This window comes from Phyllostomus hastatus, unplaced genomic scaffold (assembly GCF_019186645.2).
Source record: "Phyllostomus hastatus isolate PE091 unplaced genomic scaffold, TTU_PhHast_1.1 phas_contig_80, whole genome shotgun sequence".
In the NCBI taxonomy this organism is placed as follows: domain Eukaryota; kingdom Metazoa; phylum Chordata; class Mammalia; order Chiroptera; family Phyllostomidae; genus Phyllostomus; species Phyllostomus hastatus.
Window position 1 is genome coordinate 20,425,865 of NW_025333960.1, and position 19,641 is coordinate 20,445,505.

Below are 19,641 nucleotides of genomic sequence, written 5' to 3' on the forward strand. Positions count from 1 at the left end.
CAATTGGTAAATTGTGTGCTATGGGAATTCTATCTCAATAAAGCAGCAATATAAAAAGAGAACAAACAAAAAGTGCAAGACAAAAGTAGTCTTCCAAGTTGTATGCTTCTGGGTTTTTCCTTTTTCTCTTCCCTTTGCTATTCATTCAATGACTAAACAAGTGTTTACTGAGCATCCATTGCAGGGCTGGGACTTAGCCCTCTCTAGATGCTGGGGCAACCGCAGTAGAGAAGAACGGCAAAGACTCACAACTCACGGAACTCTGGAGAATATGGAAGGGGGGAGTCGTCACACTCAATAAATTTGTGCACGAATAAATAAGAAGTATGCTTTTAGAAAGAGATAAGTTATACAATTGATTAAAGGGTTATGTAATTGATAGTGAGTGAGTAGATTCCTTAGAGAGGGTGGTAGGAGGGTCTTCTGACATTGTTGGGCCGGGACCAATGAATGATGAGATGGAGTAAACCATGGCAGTGTCCTAGCAATGTGGGTCGCAGGCAAGGAAAAGACAGAGCCCCTGTGGTGTTGTGTTTGTGGACAGTGAAGAGGCAGGAGTGGCTGGAGTGCGATGTGGGAGAGAGGGCCAGGAGATGGCGCTGGCCGGGCAGGGTTCGGATCCTGTAGGACCTCACATGCGGGAGTAAGGCATCTGGATTTTCCCCGTAGTGTGAGAGAAGCCACGGGGCAGTCCTGAGCCACAGAGCTGTGCGATCTGAGTTGTCGCTCAGATTCCTCCAATATAGCAGACAGGTTATACAGATAGCAAGCCGCCATTTCCCCCCATAGTAACCCATATTCTGTTTGTGCTTGGTACCTTGTTATATTCTTGCTCATCATGGCGTGTTCACTTGGGTCCAAGCAAAATAGAATAAGTAACTACGAGAAGCAAGAAAATCAGGAAGATCCTGATAAAGTGTCAGGAATACACAGGCTCTGGAACAAGTGTGGACCACAAGGCTGATTGATATCAGCCAAGTAGCAGAGAAGTTGGCCACATCTTAAAATTACCAGAAGTCACTTGCCCAAATGTGGCTTTTCTGGAGATGCATATTTGAAACGTTCACCCTGCATTGCTATCTATGGACTTGATAGTCCTTAAACCTGCCCAGTCTTGCAGCTTTATTTGTAAAGAGATCCATCCCTTGACACCAGCCCAGGCTTGTTTGAACAGAAGTGAGGCAGAGCAGAAAGCAGTGAGGTTTTCACCAGATGCTTGAGAAAAGCTTTTCATCTTTGGTGGCAAAGTGTATGGTTATAATCAGGGTCAGCATCCAGGTTCCACGCAGTTGAAGTGACACGCAGTTCCTCAGATTTATCAGTAAAGCCCTATCTTTATCTAATTCTCCTTCTAGCAATATTACTACCTGCTGACGAATTTCTAGCTATCCTTTAGAGCTGTAACTCTGTATCCACCTCACAGGCCAAGAGAAGCTTCCCCAAATAAATTTTTTTTTACTAGCAAATGATAAATGGAATTATTTCTTCTCAGATTTATGTCAGTGAAATGTTTACACTGCAGACAGAGACATTTCACAAGACAACAGGGCTTTTCCATGATCTCTTAATTGAATGTTTTTTAAAAAGATTCTCCAATGTATACCAGTTTAGAACTAAAGGAAAAGGAATCGAAGCTCCACAACTTGATTTTAAAAATGTGGAAATCACCATGCCTGTGCCCACAGCAGGACATGGGTGGCAGCTGTGCTCTGGGCCTCAGTCCCTCCGGCTCTGAGGGCCTGGCCTCTCCACAGCCTTTTCTTCCCAGAAGGCAATGTGCCCAGTTTAAAAGAACTCGAATAAACAAGCAGAAAATTTTCTTAAAGAATCAGAACTCTCTGTTCTTTTGTTCTGCCCAGGCTTGTTTTATTCCTTGTGATTCCTGGAAAAACCCTGTTGTAATCATCTCTTCCAGAGTGGGTTGCTCTGTTCCATCTTATGGGAAGGAATGTATTTCTTCAGGCCAAAAATAAAACAAAAATAAATGCCTTCAGTCCTTATTCAACAAAATTTGCCCAATGCTAGCTGAAATAATTCATCATTACCTCTACAAGTCTCAATGGGCAAAATTTTCTTCACAAGGAAAGTAGCCAGATCCTTGGTTTTTGTTTTCACTTAACGCAAGTCAGTTCTTTGTGGGGGAAAAAAAAAGCACAATGCCTATCAATTCATATTTTCACGAGGGCTTTGTTCTGTCTTCCTTCAAGTTTTGCCACCGGCTGTGTTGTGACTGGGAGAAGTGTGCAGTGTTCCTGTAAACCTGGATACACAGGAGCCCAGTGTGAAAGGTGGGTGCTGCTCCTCCCTCCTCCCCACCCCCATCTTACAGGTGGAGATGGGCTCTGCAGGTGGCTGCAGGCACCTGGGCTGTGGGTGGGGCTCTGCCCTGTGGTGGCTCAGAGCTGAGGGTGGGGCTGTTAGTTTCACTGAGGCTGAAAAAAGTTCTCTTGGGAAAAACCCAAGACTGCTCACTTAATAAATCATTAACTTCCTTCTCTTTCCTGTTCTGTTCATTTCAGAAGTTTGAGAATAAGGTCCAATATGTCATAATGTCATAGCCCTATATACTCTCCAACATATACCCCTATCCTCATACACCCCTACGTACTCCTTTCTCTTCATATTCCTATATGCCCCTTTCCCTCCATATTTCAGCATTTTCCTCCTCATCCATGGCCCTACATACCCCTACCTCCATATAAATTTATCCCTGCATACTCCTGCCCCTACATATACATACCCCTACCCCACACATATTCCTACTTGTCTGTACACACACACAAACTCTACACAGTCCTATGTACATATACACATCCACAGCCGTAGACACTCTTATACACACACACCTCGATATCCCCACACAATACTTCATGATTAGCTACCATGCATAGGATACTGCCAAGTACTGTGAAGGCTGTAGAAGGTACTTACAAGCTAGCGGGGAAGATAGCACACACATATTTGGAAAAGTAACAGTATCACAAATGAATCATACAGGCAACATGTTTTTAAATTTAAAATAAGTTTATCATGAAATCAATACATACTTATTATAAAAATGATGTAACACAGGTGAGCAAAGAACCCACAAGGTTCGCCACACCCCTGCACCGCCCACTGCAGGCCTGCTCGCTTGCGGTCACAATCCCGTCACCTGCAGGAAACCTCTGTTGAAAGCCTGTTGTAGGTTTTACAGATCATTTCTATATGCACAGACTTCTCCTCAAAAATGAAAGTAGATTTCTATTTTACTTTCTGTTTGACTTGTTTTCTCACCTAATAATATGTTGGTAATATCTTTCCATATCAGTAAGTATTCATTGATAATATTGTGTCAGTACCAAGAGTTCCACTGAAGTGGTCCATCCCCCTTACTATTGCTTTTGAGATAGTTTTACTGTTTTCTGTTCAAAGCAAAACCAAGAGTGGATCCTTTTAGCTAAATTTTTGTGTATATAAATCCTCAAGACATAATTATAGAAGTGGACCCCTTGGGTCAAAAGATGGTAAGTTTTTCAGGCTTTTGACATATTTTGCAAAATTGCCCTCCAGAAAAGTTGCATCTGTTACATCCCTGCCGGCAGTGAAAGAATGACTGCCTGCCCCCAGCAGATGCTAAAAGTGATCGATTTTTCAAATACTTGCCAATTTAATAGGAAAACATTTATTATCATTTTAATTTCTATTTCTTTGTTTAATAATTAAATTGTGTTTTTTTTCCTGTGCTTATTAACCATTCATAAATCTTACTTTTTGAACTGCTATCCAGGTCTTTTATCCATTTTTTCCAGTGGAATGTTTGTTTTTATTGGCCTGTACATCTTTTAGAAGAAATTAATCCTTACTACTTTAAGTTGCAAATACTCTTCTCAGTTTGTATATTTTTTATTTTGTTTTTGTCAATTCTAGACATGCAGCAGTTATATTTTACTAGATTTCTATCTATTCTATTATCCTTTCAGATTTCAGTTACTGGTGTTGCACAGAGAGGTGATATAATGTTTATGCATATTCTCTTTTGGTACTTTTATGGTTTTATTTCTCACCTTTAAATCTTTATGTTGGTGAAAATTTGGAACCTAGTTTTTGGTGGTATTGCATCTCACACGGTAGGTAGATTTAGGATCAACATGTAAGGCAAATAACCTTAACTATCCCAATATCCCATCTCTGAATAATCCAGGCACCACATTACCTAAGATACACATAGTACTTGGTTACATACCAGACCACTCAGTATGGGGAGCTGTTCACTGTGGGAGAAGCACAAGGAAACTAGACCAGCTGGGGAAGGAGCAGATCCCCATCCCTCATGCCATGCTCACTGCGGGCTGCGTGCTCGCGGAGTGAGTGGGGACAGACACCGCATCTGGGTTCCCTCTTACTCTCTCATACTCGCTCCTTCTGCCAAGTACCTTTAGTTAAATTCACTAAAGCTCAATGTCTGTGTATAAAATGTCCATATAAACTTGAGTTTGTTTCTGTACATTTTATCTGGCTCTTGTGCCATTATCACTTCTGTATCATTTCTGAAATACAAAATGCCTTTGAGTGAATATTTGATTGATCAAGAGTCCCCCTGTAACCCTTATTTAAGCTATTTTTTTTGTTCATTCTGACATGTTATTTTTCTGGATAAACTTTAGAAGAGTTTTACCAAATTAAAAAAAAACAGAAATTTAATTTAACTGAATTTTATAATGAGACGGGGCCTCTCTAGACTGGGGTTATCTAGAACATTGTATGGACTAGGTGGGCCTTAAGTAGGTTAAAGGGGTGACTGGGGCCAGTGAAGCTGCAAGGGGGAGGTAGAAGGCAGCTCAGGTCAGGGAAGTAATGCAAGAAAGGGCCTGGAGGAAGATACACATCAAGGGGGAAGGGAGGTGCTTTATTGGAACTGTCTGCCAAGTGTCTGGAACTCTCCTATTATAATAAAAAGCAGTAATTCAAGGTTCTTCTGCTTTCCATTTCAGCAAACATTGCCCACACTTGCCTCAAATCTATTATTCATTCTTTTCTTTGATGAAAAGTATATGGAGATCTCAGTATATGCTCAGTGCTGTGCTAAGCACTAGAGACACTCTGCCCTCAAGGGTTTTTATAGTCTAGTGGTAGAACAACACACAAACGGGCCAATAAGATAGTGAGAGAGAACATAACTGGGCAGAGTCAGGCTGCAGTAGGAGAGACATCCGACCATCCTTGAAGGTTGAGGGATGGACAGACAGGTATACTGGACAGCAAACAGTGGGTGAATAAGGGTTTCTTTTTCTCTGCAACCTGTCCAATACTTGTTACTACCTGTCTTGTTGATAACAGCCATTCTAACAGGGGTAAAGTAGTGTCTTATTGTAGGTTTGATTCGCATTTCCCTAACAGCTACTGAACTTGAGCATCTTTTCACATATCTGTTAGTCACTTGTCTTCTTGGGAGAAGTGTCTGTTCAAGTCCTCTGCCCATTTTTTTAATTGGATTTTTTTTGGTATTGAGTTGTATGAGTTCTTTATATATTTTGGATATTAACCCCTTGTCCGAGCTGTTGTTTGCAAATATCTTTTATTTGGTTGGTTGCCTTGTTGTTTGGTTGGCAATTTCTTTTGATGATGACTGAAGATTTGACTTTGGTGGCAGGCACACAATGCAATACACAAATGATGTAGCATAGAATTGTATACTTAAAACCTATATAATTGTATTAACCAACGTCACCCCAATAAATTTTTTAAAGGGTGGGTGGGGTTGACAATGGGACTTGGGAAGATCTTCCAGGCTTTGTGATTTAAAAGCTGTGGGACTTGGGAGAGACATCCTAATTCAGTCTTCCTTATGGTCCTTCACATCAATAAAGCAGAAATCAACAATAGGCTGGATGAGACACCCATCTGGCAGACAGCTGATTTGAAAAGGGAAATTCTTAATTAATAAGTCTTATCTTGGCTTATGTTTGTTACATTTGATGTCTCAAGAAAGCAAGCTATTGTTTCTTTGAAATGTTAAAAAATATTTTCACAAGTAAATGCCATTTTAATGTCAAAATCTTTCATTTGTTGAACACTTACTGAGTAACCACTGTGCACCAGGCATCAGTCCCAGCATAACCATTAACTGTGCATTGATGATGACATGGGCTGCATGAAGAAAAAGCAGGAATATATACAGTAGCTGGGCAGGGGAGGGAGCAGCCAGTCTGGGCAAAAGGGTAGGAAAGGCTTCCCAGCTCACAGCCTGCTCTGGGGCACATGGCTGCCTCAGCCACCACTGATTTCCATGTTGATCCAACCACTGGTTCCTGTGTGCATTTTGTTGATTTGCCATTTGGCTGTAGGGCTAGCTGAAGAGTCTGTCCTCCTCGGGGTCAAGGAGGAAGGAAGCAAGCTCGCCTGCGTCCCACAATCATGCTCTCACACAAGCCATAAGTATTTCTGTACTGAGACACATTCATTCTTGAAAAGCTACTCTATCTTCCTCTGATAGGGTTATAATATCCCCAAAAGGGAGCTAAAGGTTGAGAAAATTAGGTGGAATAAACAATGAGTTCTTTGAGTGTTTCTCCTCTTTTCAGTATTTTTTTTTGGGGGGGTAGGGAGGGAACATATTCAGCCCATAGTTTGGTTTAGTGGAAAGATTAAAAGGATAAATTTTAGTTTAAAGGAATTAATAGAGAGGCAAGAGGTCTTTTTAGCTGGTTTGGAGAAAATGGTTTAACCTCAAACCAAAGAACCAGCTCTGGATTGAAGATACAGCATTTCCCTCAACTGGAGAATGTTCCAGCACAGAAGTAGTAAAATATAATAGGTGGGAGGCTGGATTCCAGAGCTGACCTACCTTGGTTTGAGTCTCTGGAGTGCCACTTACCAGCCAGGTTAATGGGAGTTACCTGTGCCCCAGGTTAGTGACAATAATAACAATACTTAGAGCCAATGTTACTGGACAATCAAGTAGTCAATGAAAAGTGCTGTGTAAGGGACATAGCCTTTCCAACAAGCAGGAGTGAGGGGTCCTGGCAGAGGACTGGGTGAGCTGGGAGCTGCGGAGTCTGGCCAGCTGTTGAGGCTGGACTCAACAGGGCACAAGGACTGCATTCATTCTGTTGAGGCTACATGTTTTGGTCAAAATAAATGAAGAAAATCTGGCATCACACTGATATGTAGTTGAAAATGAGAGAAGTAATGTTTAGAGCTTTTTCAGATGATTGTGGATATTTTCCTTTGATACTACACCCAAACCTGACGAGCTGTGTTTTCTTAAAGGTTATTTGCCATGTGGAATCTATTACATTAAAACCCATTGCCTGTCTTGCACTTTGAATGGATCTTTTACACATGCATGTAATATCATGTACTGATGATTTGAAAACATTGATTCAATGAGTCATATAGATCTTCCAAATACCTACATATTTTATTATATGATATAAAAAGTCATATTCATCCATATCACTACTCATTTTATCAGGAAAAAAATAAGAATTAGAAAGTATCAAACTCAGCCAGCAAATTCCAGTTTTCTAAAAATCGAACTTTTGCCTGAAAGCTCAACTGTTATCCTTGGAAACAATTGTTATGATTACTTTTCCTTGTTCGCCTTAGAGAAAACATCTGCCAAGTCTGAATAACTGCAGGATTACCTCCCAGTTGTTCCATGTCAAAGTGGCGCTCCATGGAAAGAGCGGCTATTTCATATCATAACTCAAATGTTTATACAAATGCTTTTCCTTGAGACAGCGTGGCACTCCTGCCTGTAGCAGGGAGGCTTTCGATATGCTTCCCACTTGTCGTGTAGAGTGTTAAAATGACATGTTCTCAGGGGCGAGATGTGATGGAATCAGTTATTTATACTCATTCAGCAGGGACATTTAAAAATTAAACTGGCATTTTTACCTACCTATAATCACTTTACTTTTTAAATTTTATGTTATTAACTGTACTGGGGTGACACTGGTGTGTAAGGTGAGAGAGGTTGTAAGTGTACTCTTCTGTGACACATGATCTGCACGTTGCACTGTGTGCCCACCACTCAAAGTCAAATCATTTCCCACCACCGTATATTCGGCCCCCTTTACCTTCTACTGCCCTCCCACCCCCATCCCTCTGGAAGGAAGAACCATGAGGTTGTCTATCTGTTGTCTATGAGTTTCAGTTTTATATCCGCATATTTGTGAAATCATATGGTATTTGGCTTTTTCTGACTTATTTCGTGTAGCATAATATTCTCAAGAATCATGCATGTTGTTGCAATGGCAGTATTTCATCTTTTCTTATGCTGAGTAGTATTCCCTTATATACAGGTACCATATCTTCTCTGTTCAGTCCTCTATCAAAGGACACTTTGGTTGTCTCCATCTCTTGGCCACTGTGAATAAAGCTGCAGTGAACGTAAGAGTGCATGTATCTTTGCAAATAAATGTTTTCGAGTTTTTAGGATAGATACACAGAAGAGGGATTTCTGGGTCATAAGGTAACTCTATTCTTAATTTTTTAAAGAACTGCCCTGCTCTTCTCCATAGCAGCTGTACCAGTCTACATTCCCACGGCAGTGAATGAGGGTCCCTTCTTCTCCGCAACCTCTCCAACAGTTGTTCGCACCTGTCTTGTTGATAATAGCCATTCTAACAGGTGTGAGGTGGTATCTCATTGTACCTTTAATTTGCCTAATAGCTAGTGAGGCTGAACATCTTTTCCTATATTTGTTGGCCATTTGTATGTGTTCTTGGTAGAAGTGTCTATTCAAGTTTTCTACCCATTTTTTAAACTGATAAGAACAGATACTACACTTGACCTTAGCTAAAAGGCTGAGAAGTGATCTGCCAATTTTTAATTGGATTGTTTGTTTGGTGTTGAGTTGTAGGAGGTCTTTATATATTTTGGATAGTCATCTCTTGTTAGAACTGCTGCTTGCAAATATCAACTCCCATTCAGTTGCTTGCCTTTTTATTTTGTTGTCTGTTTCTTTTGCTGTGCATAAGTTTTTTTTTTGTTTAATAGTCCATTCATTTATTTTGCCTTTACTTCCTTTGCTTTTGGGGGCCAAATTCATAAAACATTCTCTAGTACCAAGGTCCATAAATTTAGTACCTATGTTTTCTTCTATATACTTTGTTATTTCAGTTCTTTTCTGTCTTTTGTGTAGGTGTGCACCAGGATATTTCGGGAATCCCCAGAAATTTGGAGGTAGCTGCCAGCCATGCAATTGTAATAACAATGGTCATTTGGGAAGTTGTGACCCCCTGACTGGAGGTAAGATCAACTCATACCTCTGTTAATCTGCATTTATCAGACTAGTATAAAGTAGCAAGTGAAGAACCCAAGTAAACATTTTCAAAAAGCATAATACCCAATTCTAGCTAACAAAATGTCCCCTTATTTTGATAAACTGTGGAATGCTTAGGTGGTATTTTCAGCTCTGGTGAATAGCTTACTTCAAGTAAGTTGTTTTTATAACTTACTTCAAGTAAATTATTTGTATAACTCAACTAATTATAGCCAAAACAACTTCATACCCTATTTTGACGGTGTTGCTAAGATCTCTGTTTCATAAGGTTATTGTCACAGCAGTGTTGTGTGCATATCTGAAGTCAAAGTACTCTTTTCTGATAGCAATAAATGTCCAGGATGTGGGAGGTATAATTGAGGTGGATTTTACATATCAAGGAAAAGGTAATTACTGGGAATAGTATGGATTCATTAGGAACAACTTGGAAGAGAAAGGAAGACTACCTCTTCCTTGAATATTAATGTGATTTCTCAGCAAAATGCCATTGATATAGTGCAATGCCGAACCCTTAAAGTCTTTCATCTTATAGTTGTAAACAAAACCCTGGATGTATGAATTAGATTTGGTCAAGTGACTGTTCCTGAAGGAACGCAGAGTAAATGGATGGATTCTCAGTCTAGAATGAGGTGTCTAGTTTCATGCCTCAGGGCTTCAGCCTGGCTCCATCTTCAATATCAACTCAAGACTGTTGATGTGAGTGGAAATACAGTATCAGATGACATGAAACCCAGAGAGAGCAAATGCCTCCTATGACATGTTTAGTATTCAAAAGGGCCTCAACAGCCTAGAATAATGGGCTGATTCTAACCAGACAACGTTATGTTAGGGATAAGCATAAGGTTCTATTGTTGAATGGGAAAAAAATCAGCCTTTAAGTATGTCATGAGTGAGATGTGACTTAATAGTAGGAGATATAAAAAGACTAAGCTTTTATTTAGCAATAAGTTCAATATGGCTCAGGAGAGTAATGTGGCTCCTAGGATACCTCATACTATCTTCACTGAATTCTAGTGTTTAAACCAGGTAGGTGTCTTCCAGTCTCTGGCAGGCTGCTCCTGTGAGTCCTCATGTGAGGCTTTTATCTTTAGAAAGTGATAGACAACTTACGGTTTGTTCAGAAACAGGGTGAGACTATGAAGGAACTTAGAACCACGTCATGTGGAGGAGGGTTGATAAACCAGGACAATGAAGAGAAGTCTTGGAAAGTACCTATTTGAAAGGCTGGTGGGAGGAAGAAGGGTTGGTTGAATTCTATGTGGCATCAGGGATAGAACAGATACCAAAGAGTGGAAGCTAAAGGGAGATCTATTTTAAATGATCGAGAAGTGCCAAATGCTTAAAGATAAAAGCACTGTTTTAAAAGGAACTGAGTTCTACTGTGTTTGGAGGGACTCAAGGAGATGCTTCAACACTAAACCATGGCTTACTCATGAGGTCAATGTCTTTGCAACCCTCTTTTCCCTCCTCTAGTAACAAAAACAAGCACTGTGAAGTTATGACAGTAAATATTATTCTAAAGATGGAAGAAAATGCTCACATGTGAGACTCAGTTGTTCCTGTGAGATTTTTCCTTTTCTTTTTCATTATTTCTTTTTTTTAAAATTAATAGTGTATAGATTTCTTGGTGGTCAAAACTCAGACTTGTTGAGAAAATTGCACTGATAAGTCAATCGTGCACTTAAGTCGCCCCCACCCCCAGACTGTTCCAGGTGCTATGGGAGATTGTAAAGGAAACCAAACTTCCTTCCTGGCTATAAGGCATTTATGATCTAATTGGGGAAATAAAAGTGACATAACCATATATCCAGGAAAGAATGAGTAAATGGTTTTTTAAAAAATGAGTAAGAGAAAGTTATGACTATATATACTATATGAAAATGTGTACAAATATATATAAAGGAGACATTGTGTTTTAGTGGTAGGATCGAGGGTGATGTTTTTATCTAATTTTTCTGACTTTGCCAAGTTTTCCATAGTAAATTTGTATTATTTTTTACAATTAAAAGTGAATGTGTAATAAAATACACACACACAAAGTGTGGAATATTGCCTGCTGGTGAGAAGAACAAACACAAAAGCCTCCTTGTAGCATGTCTAGGAACTTTTCAACCTTAGCATTTTCTTATGGTGAAGTTCAATGATTTTACAGAGTGAAATGAGGGGATATGTCAGTGTAAGAATGCACTGTCTGGGTGTAGAGAAGTGGAAGGGGGTAAACAGTATGCAAGGATGACCAGTAGGCTTTCCTGGATATAGTGGAAAACCTCAAATTTTGGCTTATATTTATAAGAGTTGGCAGTGTGGGTCCACTAATATTGTGTGCATATCTCTCTCACAGCATCTGTTCCACCATTGTGTAGCTTGTCTGCCTTCCCCATGGGACCATTAAACCACAGCACAGCAGGGATTTTTGTGGTGGTATCTTTAGATTTCCTGCACCTACCACAGGACTATGGTGCACAGGGGTTGTTCAGAGGTGTCAATGATGTTTATTGAATGTTCTTGAATGGTATTGGAAGAGATGTCAAGAGTTGTATAGGAGACTGTCAAATGAAGAAAGTCTCAACCCTAATGATTAGGAGTTTTGATTTTATAAGAACAGCATAGCCCTTTATAGAGAAGAAACTGAGTATATAATCAGAGAGGTCACAAGAAAAGTTTTTGCAGCAAGACTGCTGGGAGATGGGAAAGGAAAGAGCTGCTGCTGATGGATAGTTTGGTGACTCAAATCTTGCAAAATTGGCTCTTCTGAAAGCCAAGTCAAAAAGCAGATGACGAATATGCTCAGTTACACTGTCTTCTCCGGTTATCCCTCATGTCAGACTGCATAAACCAGGAACCCAAAGATAGCGGCCCTGGAGAAGAATGTGATGGTGAGTAAAGAGAACACCTGTCCTTTCCAAGTTGTATGGTTTTATTTGAGGTACGTGAGCCCCATGCTGGAATACACAGTGTCCAGCCTGGGAAAGCAGCTGGAGAGGAGGTAGGAGGACCAGTATTTAAGGTCAAACCTAGCCTCTATCACCTAAGAGTTGTATGACCTTAGGCAAGTGACCTTACTCCTTCAGCCTGAGTTTCATTGTTTGCAAAATGGACATAATAACTGTATCAACTTCATCAGGGTTGTTGGGGAAGTTCTTGTAAATCTCTTGTTACAATGCCTGGTAAATAGCAATAAATAACTAAAAACTAGTATTAGCTTTCTCACATATAAAATAAGCAACTAATTGTCTAGACTCACCATTTCTTCTTTTATTCCAGTTTTAATGAGATATAATTAACACATAATATTGTATTAGTTTAAGGTATACAAGAAAATTATTTGATGTATAATATATATTATAAAATAATTCATTATCACAATAAGTTTAGTTAACATCCATCATCTCACATAGTTGGAAATTTATTTTCTTGTTGTAAGAACTTTTAAGATCTAATCTCTTAGCAATTTTCAAATATATAGTACAGTATTGTTAACTGTAGTCACTATGCTGACCATTACATCTCCAGGACTTATTTAGCTTACAACTGGACATTTGTACCTTTGACCACCTTCACTCATTTCCCCCACTCCACCGCTTCTTTTTAAAATGCATCCTGTTTGGAGATCTCCCTTTTTCAAAGTGTGCACCCCTCCCTGAGAAGTCTAGGGTTGTGATGTTTGCCTGTGGTGGTCCATGTGCAAATTCACTGGGCTGCATAGCGCTTGTGCTCCGTTTGCATTCCTGTGGCTCCAGCCTGCAGAACACTTGCCTTTGATTGTGGCCCCTACAGATTGTGACAGCTGTGTTATGACACTCTTGAATGACCTGGCCACCATGGGCAACGAGCTCCGCCAAATCAAGTCTCAGCTGCAGGGCCTGAGTGTCAGTGCGGACACTCTAGAACAGATGGGGCACTTGGAGACCCAGACCAAGGACCTGAGAGTAAGTAGTCTTTGGGTCCAGATGGAGCTGGCCCAGGTTAGATAAGTGTTGAATAGATGCTGTGTGAATGAATATTCCTCCAGCCGGAAAGGAGAGGTTGACTCCATTTAAGGCTATTGGGAGGGTTGGCTTTCCTCCTTCCTCTGATCTAAATGAAGGTTAGATTCTTTTAAATTGAGGTGTACTTGACCTACAATATTGTAATAGTTTCAGGTGTATAACATCTGAAAGTAATTCAATATTCACATACATTTTGAAGTGATCCATGATAAGTCTAGTTACTTTCTGTCAGTCACCATACAAACTTATTACAGTATTATTACTTTCTCTGTGTTGTTTATGACTTCCATGTGACTTCCCTGTTTTATAACTGAAAGTTCGTACCCTTTAATCCCCATCACCTTTTCTGCCCACCCCCTACACACCCTCTGGCAAGCCCCAGTTTGTTCTCTGTATCCACAAGTCTGTTTTCTGTCTTGTTGAATTTGTTCATTTGTTTTGCTTTTTAGATTCCACATTTAAGTGAAATCCTACAGTATTTGTCTTTCTCTTTTTGACTTATTTCACTGAGAAGAATACATTTTTACTGATGGGAAGTATTAGTAAACACACAAGAATAACTCTTCTATGTGAACACACCTTACTGAATGTTCCTGGGGTAAATTTTCTCACAGAGCCGTTAGCTCAGTGTCTTGCATTCAGAAGACTCAAGAACAGCTTTGTCTAAATGTTTGATGAATTTCCAATGAAGCCATGTGGGCCTAGGGTTTTCTTTGTTGGAAGTTATTTTTTTAACTGTAAATTCAGTTTTTAAAAATAAATATGGGACTATTTGCATTATCAACTTCTTCTTGAGTGATATTTAGTAATTCATGTCTTTCAAATAATTTTTCATTTCATCTGAGTTACCAAATGCATGGACATAAAATTGTCCATAATTTTCCCTCATTATCCATTTAATATCTGAAACATTTGTAGTGATGCCCTACCATTCATTACAGATATTGATAATTTGTGTTTGCCCCTTTTTTTCCTTTATTATTCTGGCTAGAGGTTTGTTCATATTTTTTTATTTCATTGATTTTCTCTGTTGTTTTCTATTTTCAATTTTACTGACTTCTGTTTTCATCTGTATTTTTTTCTGCCTTCTGCTTACTTTGGGCTTAAATTGGTATGTATTTTCTAGTTCCTTAAGAGGAAAGCTCATTTTATAGATTCAAAGCCTTTCTTGTTTTTATTTATAAGCATTTAATGCTAAATATTTCCCCCAAACACCACTTTAGAAGCATCCCACACATTTTAAAGTGTTGTGTTTTTATTTTCAGTCAATTCAAAAGATTTTCTAGTTTTTTTGTGATGTCTTTGATCCCTGAGTTACTTAGAAGTGTGTTGTTTAACTTCCAAATTGAGTATTTTCCAGATAACTTTCTGTTACTGATTACTAACTTAATACTGTTGTCATCAGAAAACATATTTTATTTGATTCTGGTTCTTTGCAGTGTGTTGAGATTTATTTCATAGCTCAGAATGTGTTCCACCTGGGAGAATGTCATATATTCTCTTGTAAAGAAGGTGGCAAAGAGGGTGTCCTGAGAAGTAATATGGTCTAAAGTGCCCCACAGGGCAAGAGTCAGGATCCCCTCACATGAATTAAGTCTGAAAAGAAAAAAAAACCCTGAAACTTTCCAATGCTCATGGTTGGCCAATGGCTATAGGAGAACCTAGAAAAGCTACCAATTGACATCTGAGACCTAGACTAGATTCTCAGACTAGGGTCCGTATTGGAATGTGACATCCTCAACACCACACTGTGCAAGTCCTAAGCTGACAAAATGAGATCTGGTCCTAGACTGGGAGGTCTGGGCTTGGAGTGGCGGTAACCACAAGACCGCTTGACAGGACACAGAGAGTGCAGGGGAGGAGTGCTCCCACTCAGAATGAGCTTGCAAACAATGCCAGTGAGTTACAAATAGTTGAAACAGACAAATATCACTGAGAGGGACATCTAACAGAAGCAGCAGTCAAGCAATGAGTTCCCTTTAGAGAAAATGCAAATCATGGGACAATCTGAAATGACTTTGAAGAACAACAACCTATAGAAGGCACAAGAAATTTAAAACCAGAAGCCAAACAAGAAGAGGCAGACATAAAAAGATCCAATAAAAAACCATGGAAATGAAAAAATATACTCATTGAAGTAAAATAATTTTGTGAACTAGACATAGGGAAAGAGGTGTTGGGGAAAGTTTAATAAGTGCTTTTGAAGTAAGAGCATATTCTAAATTCATTAGTGACTATAGCTGAGTATACATAGCAAAAAAATAATGCTCCCTTCAGCACCATTTTAATCCATGGTTCACATGCTTAGTATAGAGGGAAAGGGGAAAAGGCCCTCAGGCTCTGAGAAGAAATGAAGCCACTGCAGTTTCGGTACCCACCCTTGTGCCAGGCTCTGTGCTGAAAGCTTTACTTACCTCTTACAACATCCTGTAGGGAAATGGTGATGTTTTTTTAACAGGCATGGAAAAGCTACATAACTTACCTAAAATTATACAGCTAATATGTGGTTGTTCTAGAATTCCATCCAAGATCAAACTCTGGAGACCACGCTTTAACCACTGTACCTTTTAAGCAGGTGTTCCACTATTATTAGACAAAACGATGTGTCTCTGTTCTTCTAGAGTAAAATTAAAATAGGACTATTTCCTTGCTATATCATAAAAACACTGTGAAAATTCAGTAAAAGCTAAGTGTGAGAGGAGAACTAACACTTTTATCGCTTGTGTATGCATGATGTTTTATAATACATCAGCTCACTTATTACCATAAACAACGCAGCAGCTTCATATTATAATCTCCAATATCCTGATGAAGGAGGTCAGGCTCAGTGGGTGAACCTAGGGTTTGTACCTGAGCTGCAAAACCTGTGTTCTTTTACCCAACACTGGCAAAGAGAGGTAATGATATGGTTTTTCCTATAAAAAGTTTTAAGGTATTAACAATTTTTTTTCAATTTTTTTCCAAAAAATTGAAAATAATGACTATTCTAGATATTATGTACAGCAATGTCACCTTCTCAAATGAGGCAGCTTAGTACCCCAGAAAGGACAGGGGCTGGCCTGAAGCAATAGTGATCGGCTACACAGCCATGGCATGCACAAGTCACCCAGCCTCTGCAGGCTTCTGCTTTGCCGTTTGTAATCTGAGGATATTCAGTTAAATGAGCTCTGAGTTCCCCTACTGCTCTAACATTTTTTGAATTTAATTGTTCCTTCAATAAAATAGCCATACGCACTGTTTTTAGCATTATAAGGTTAAATATAACAACTTAAAACAACTGAATTTATTATAGAATCTGGAAATTAATACATCAGGTAAGGGATATCACTCTCATTTCTATAAGGTCAGGTCATTCATTCAAGTAAAGTATCTCTTGTCTTTTCACAGTTTTTAGTTTTGCTATTTTTATTGTAGAGCCATATCACAATTTCAATCAGAAAGTAGACTCTTCCTGTAGCCTATTTCAAAGAACCATGTTTTTTTCCCTGTGGAACCTGCATTGGTCTTGCTAAGTGAATCTTTTCATATCATCACCAGGTTTACCAAATTGATAGAATTTACCCCAGATTTCTACTCTAAAGTGATATTAACTTTGTATTTGCCTTTCAGAATCAGCTGCTCAGCTACCGTTCTGCCATTTCAAATCAGGGCTCAAAAATGGTTGGCCTAGAAAAAGAACTGAGTAATTTGAATCGTGAATTTGACACTTTGCAAGAAAAGGTAATGTGTTAGGTCAATAACATTAACTTTTTTTTTGCTTTCAAAATATTGTTAATTTCCCTCCTGCCATTAACTTAGTTTGTTGCTAATCTGTTTATTTTTTTATATAGGTTCAAATGAATTCCAGAAAAGTACAAACATTGTATGACAACGTTGATTTGACAACGCAGAGCGCAAAAGAGCTGGACACAAAGATTAAAAATGTCATGCGAAACGTTCACAGTAAGAAGAGTTACTCAACCCAATTAATTTTTTTATATTGCACAGCCTTTATCTACACACCAAAAGAATTTTCCTTTAAGGGTTCAACATTTTGAAGATCCTGCAATGATACTAAAAAACTAATGTGAACCCTCGCATAAAAATATGTGCGTTTTTCTTAAGTAGTCTGCTAGAGTCCAGAACCCCCAGGCTAATAAACTACTCCATGTTTCTAGTTCTCTTGAGGCAGATCTCTGGGACAGATGGAGGAGGGAACAACTTGCCTTCTGGTGATCTTCCCAGGAAGTTGGCTGAAGCAGAGCGCATGATCAGGGAACTGCGGAACCGCGACTTCGGAAAGCACCTGAGAGAAGCAGAAGCTGAAAAAAGAGAAGCTCAGCTCTGTAAGGATGCTCCCAAACTCTTGCATTCAGTCCATTCTAATTGGTTTGAAAGTATAATATTGAGTCCCCAGTTAGGGGTGGAGGTTGTCCTCATTTCAGGGTATATTACTGTGAGAGCACCATGTGGTGACAACAGGTAGCCAACCAAGTTACTAAGAAGGTGTAGAATGTAACATCTTAACATCATGCAAAAAAAAAAGGGGTGGGGGGAGGGGAAGAAAAGAAAGCAAGAAAGATTCTTCTCCTAAAATATTAGGTACTGGTATCTCTTTTTGCATTTTTACTGCATTTTGCATCTTATTCTTCTTTCAGTTCCAACTTTCTCATGATATCATTTTTGAATGGTCATCTCACCACCATTGGGGTTTAAATTACAAATGGATTCTAGCATTATTATTACAAAAAAATTATGAAGTAGAAATTAATTGCATATGGCTAAAGTTTTAATTAAGGAAAATGCCAAATCAGCTCAAAACTGAGAAATATGAGTTTGGTGCATGTTGTTCAAATATTATTCATTATTTTCTAGTAAAATAATGTTATCAATTGTTGATAATTGCTACAGATAATAGCAGTTTTCTTTTAGCCTTTGTATTGTTTAAATTTAAAATTAGCCTTAGTGTTTAACTGCAACAAGATAGAAATAACAGTAGGAAAGCATGTGCAAATCTCTAGGCTGACTAGTCATGCAGTCTTAGGTTGTCAACTAATTTCTCAGAATCTCTATTTCCTTATGTGAAACATGAGAATGATTGCTGTTTTCATGTGGTTGTCATAAAAGTTAAACAAGGCAATAAGTATAGTGCACAGAGCAGGTACACATAAATGTTAGTTTCCTATCTTATCCCCTTGCAAATGCAAGGAAAACCATGAAATGATTAGAAACTCAATTCTCCTTCTGTAGTTTTTATAACTTAGCTGCAACATACTCAACTCTTAAGTGGAAAACATAAAGTGATGTGTTACAGTGCTGAATCGGATCAGGAGCTGGCTGGAAACCCACCAGATGGAGAGCAATGGACTTGTGAAGAGCATACAGGATTCTTTAAATGACTATGAAGCCAAACTCACTGACCTTCGTACTGCACTGCAGGACGCAACTGCCCAGGCAAAGAAGGCCACTGACCTCAACCAAGACAATGAAAGGACTTTGGAATCCCTCAAGGTGAATTCACATTTAGGATCTGTACACTTTCATTAATGACAAGGATGAGAGAGATGGACCTCTATTGTTGATTAAATGGCATAGGGACCTGTCTGTACATCTAGTCTGTATGCACCTCCTTGTCTGGTGAACCCTTTAATCAAATAGGAATGAGGCATCGATGCAAAACCAAAGTTATTCCTACTGTTTAGTTGCCAGAAAAGATTCTGAGCTTAAACCACAGAGAAAACAAAGCAAATTGGTCCCTTTCCCTGGCAGATAGAATATTAATGGAATAATGTTACCAAGTAGATGAGAAATTAAATTAATATTGTTATGAATTCAAAGTATATAGTGTTTTAAATACCTTCTTGTGCCAGATGTGTAAACATCATTATCATAATCACCAGCAAAGGGCATTTTAAGCCATTGCTTGCTCATGCAAAAGCTGCAATGACAGAATTTAGAGCTCAAAATTCTATAGTACATATTTTTGAATGAGGAACATAGTATGCTAAACCAATAACAAAAGTGTGAGAGGTTATGAAATGACAGTAAGATCTAAGTGGAATAACATAGGACTGACTCCCCAAAAGAACTTGGTAAAAGAGAATAAATAATATCTTAGCAGATGGCAGTACACTTTATTCCCAAAGTCTCTTTAGATAGTAACACCTCTGTTGAAGTCCTGATTTTGCCAAGGCAAGGGAGCAGGATCCAATTTTCTGGGTCTCTGAACTTTGACCACCTCCTAGCCTGGCATTTCTAGGTCCTATGTGCTCTGTTGTTGAAGTTCACTTACATCCTAATGGGGAGTGGCATATGGATGTGCTGCTGGTTGGTGCTGGTTTATGTAGTTACAAATCCATCATCCTTCTCCACAAATCAGAGCTTAATTATATAGCCTCCTCA

General features: G+C 39.0%; 1 protein-coding gene and 1 pseudogene across 2 annotated transcripts in view; one reads left to right on the forward strand and one right to left on the reverse strand.

Annotated features, from left to right (window-relative positions):
* LAMA3 (laminin subunit alpha 3) overlaps nucleotides 1-19,641 on the forward strand; it is a 248,937-nt gene that overhangs the window by 181,763 nt on the left and 47,533 nt on the right. For both annotated transcript variants that reach the window (XM_045849829.1, XM_045849830.1), the window contains 8 exons: nucleotides 2,208-2,288; nucleotides 9,131-9,237; nucleotides 12,097-12,147; nucleotides 13,049-13,200; nucleotides 16,870-16,980; nucleotides 17,091-17,202; nucleotides 17,418-17,585; nucleotides 18,554-18,750. In XM_045849829.1, the coding sequence (XP_045705785.1) occupies nucleotides 2,208-2,288; nucleotides 9,131-9,237; nucleotides 12,097-12,147; nucleotides 13,049-13,200; nucleotides 16,870-16,980; nucleotides 17,091-17,202; nucleotides 17,418-17,585; nucleotides 18,554-18,750 (979 nt within the window). The remainder of the gene's footprint in view (nucleotides 1-2,207; nucleotides 2,289-9,130; nucleotides 9,238-12,096; nucleotides 12,148-13,048; nucleotides 13,201-16,869; nucleotides 16,981-17,090; nucleotides 17,203-17,417; nucleotides 17,586-18,553; nucleotides 18,751-19,641) is intronic.
* LOC123826493 lies at nucleotides 8,703-8,804 on the reverse strand (annotated as a pseudogene).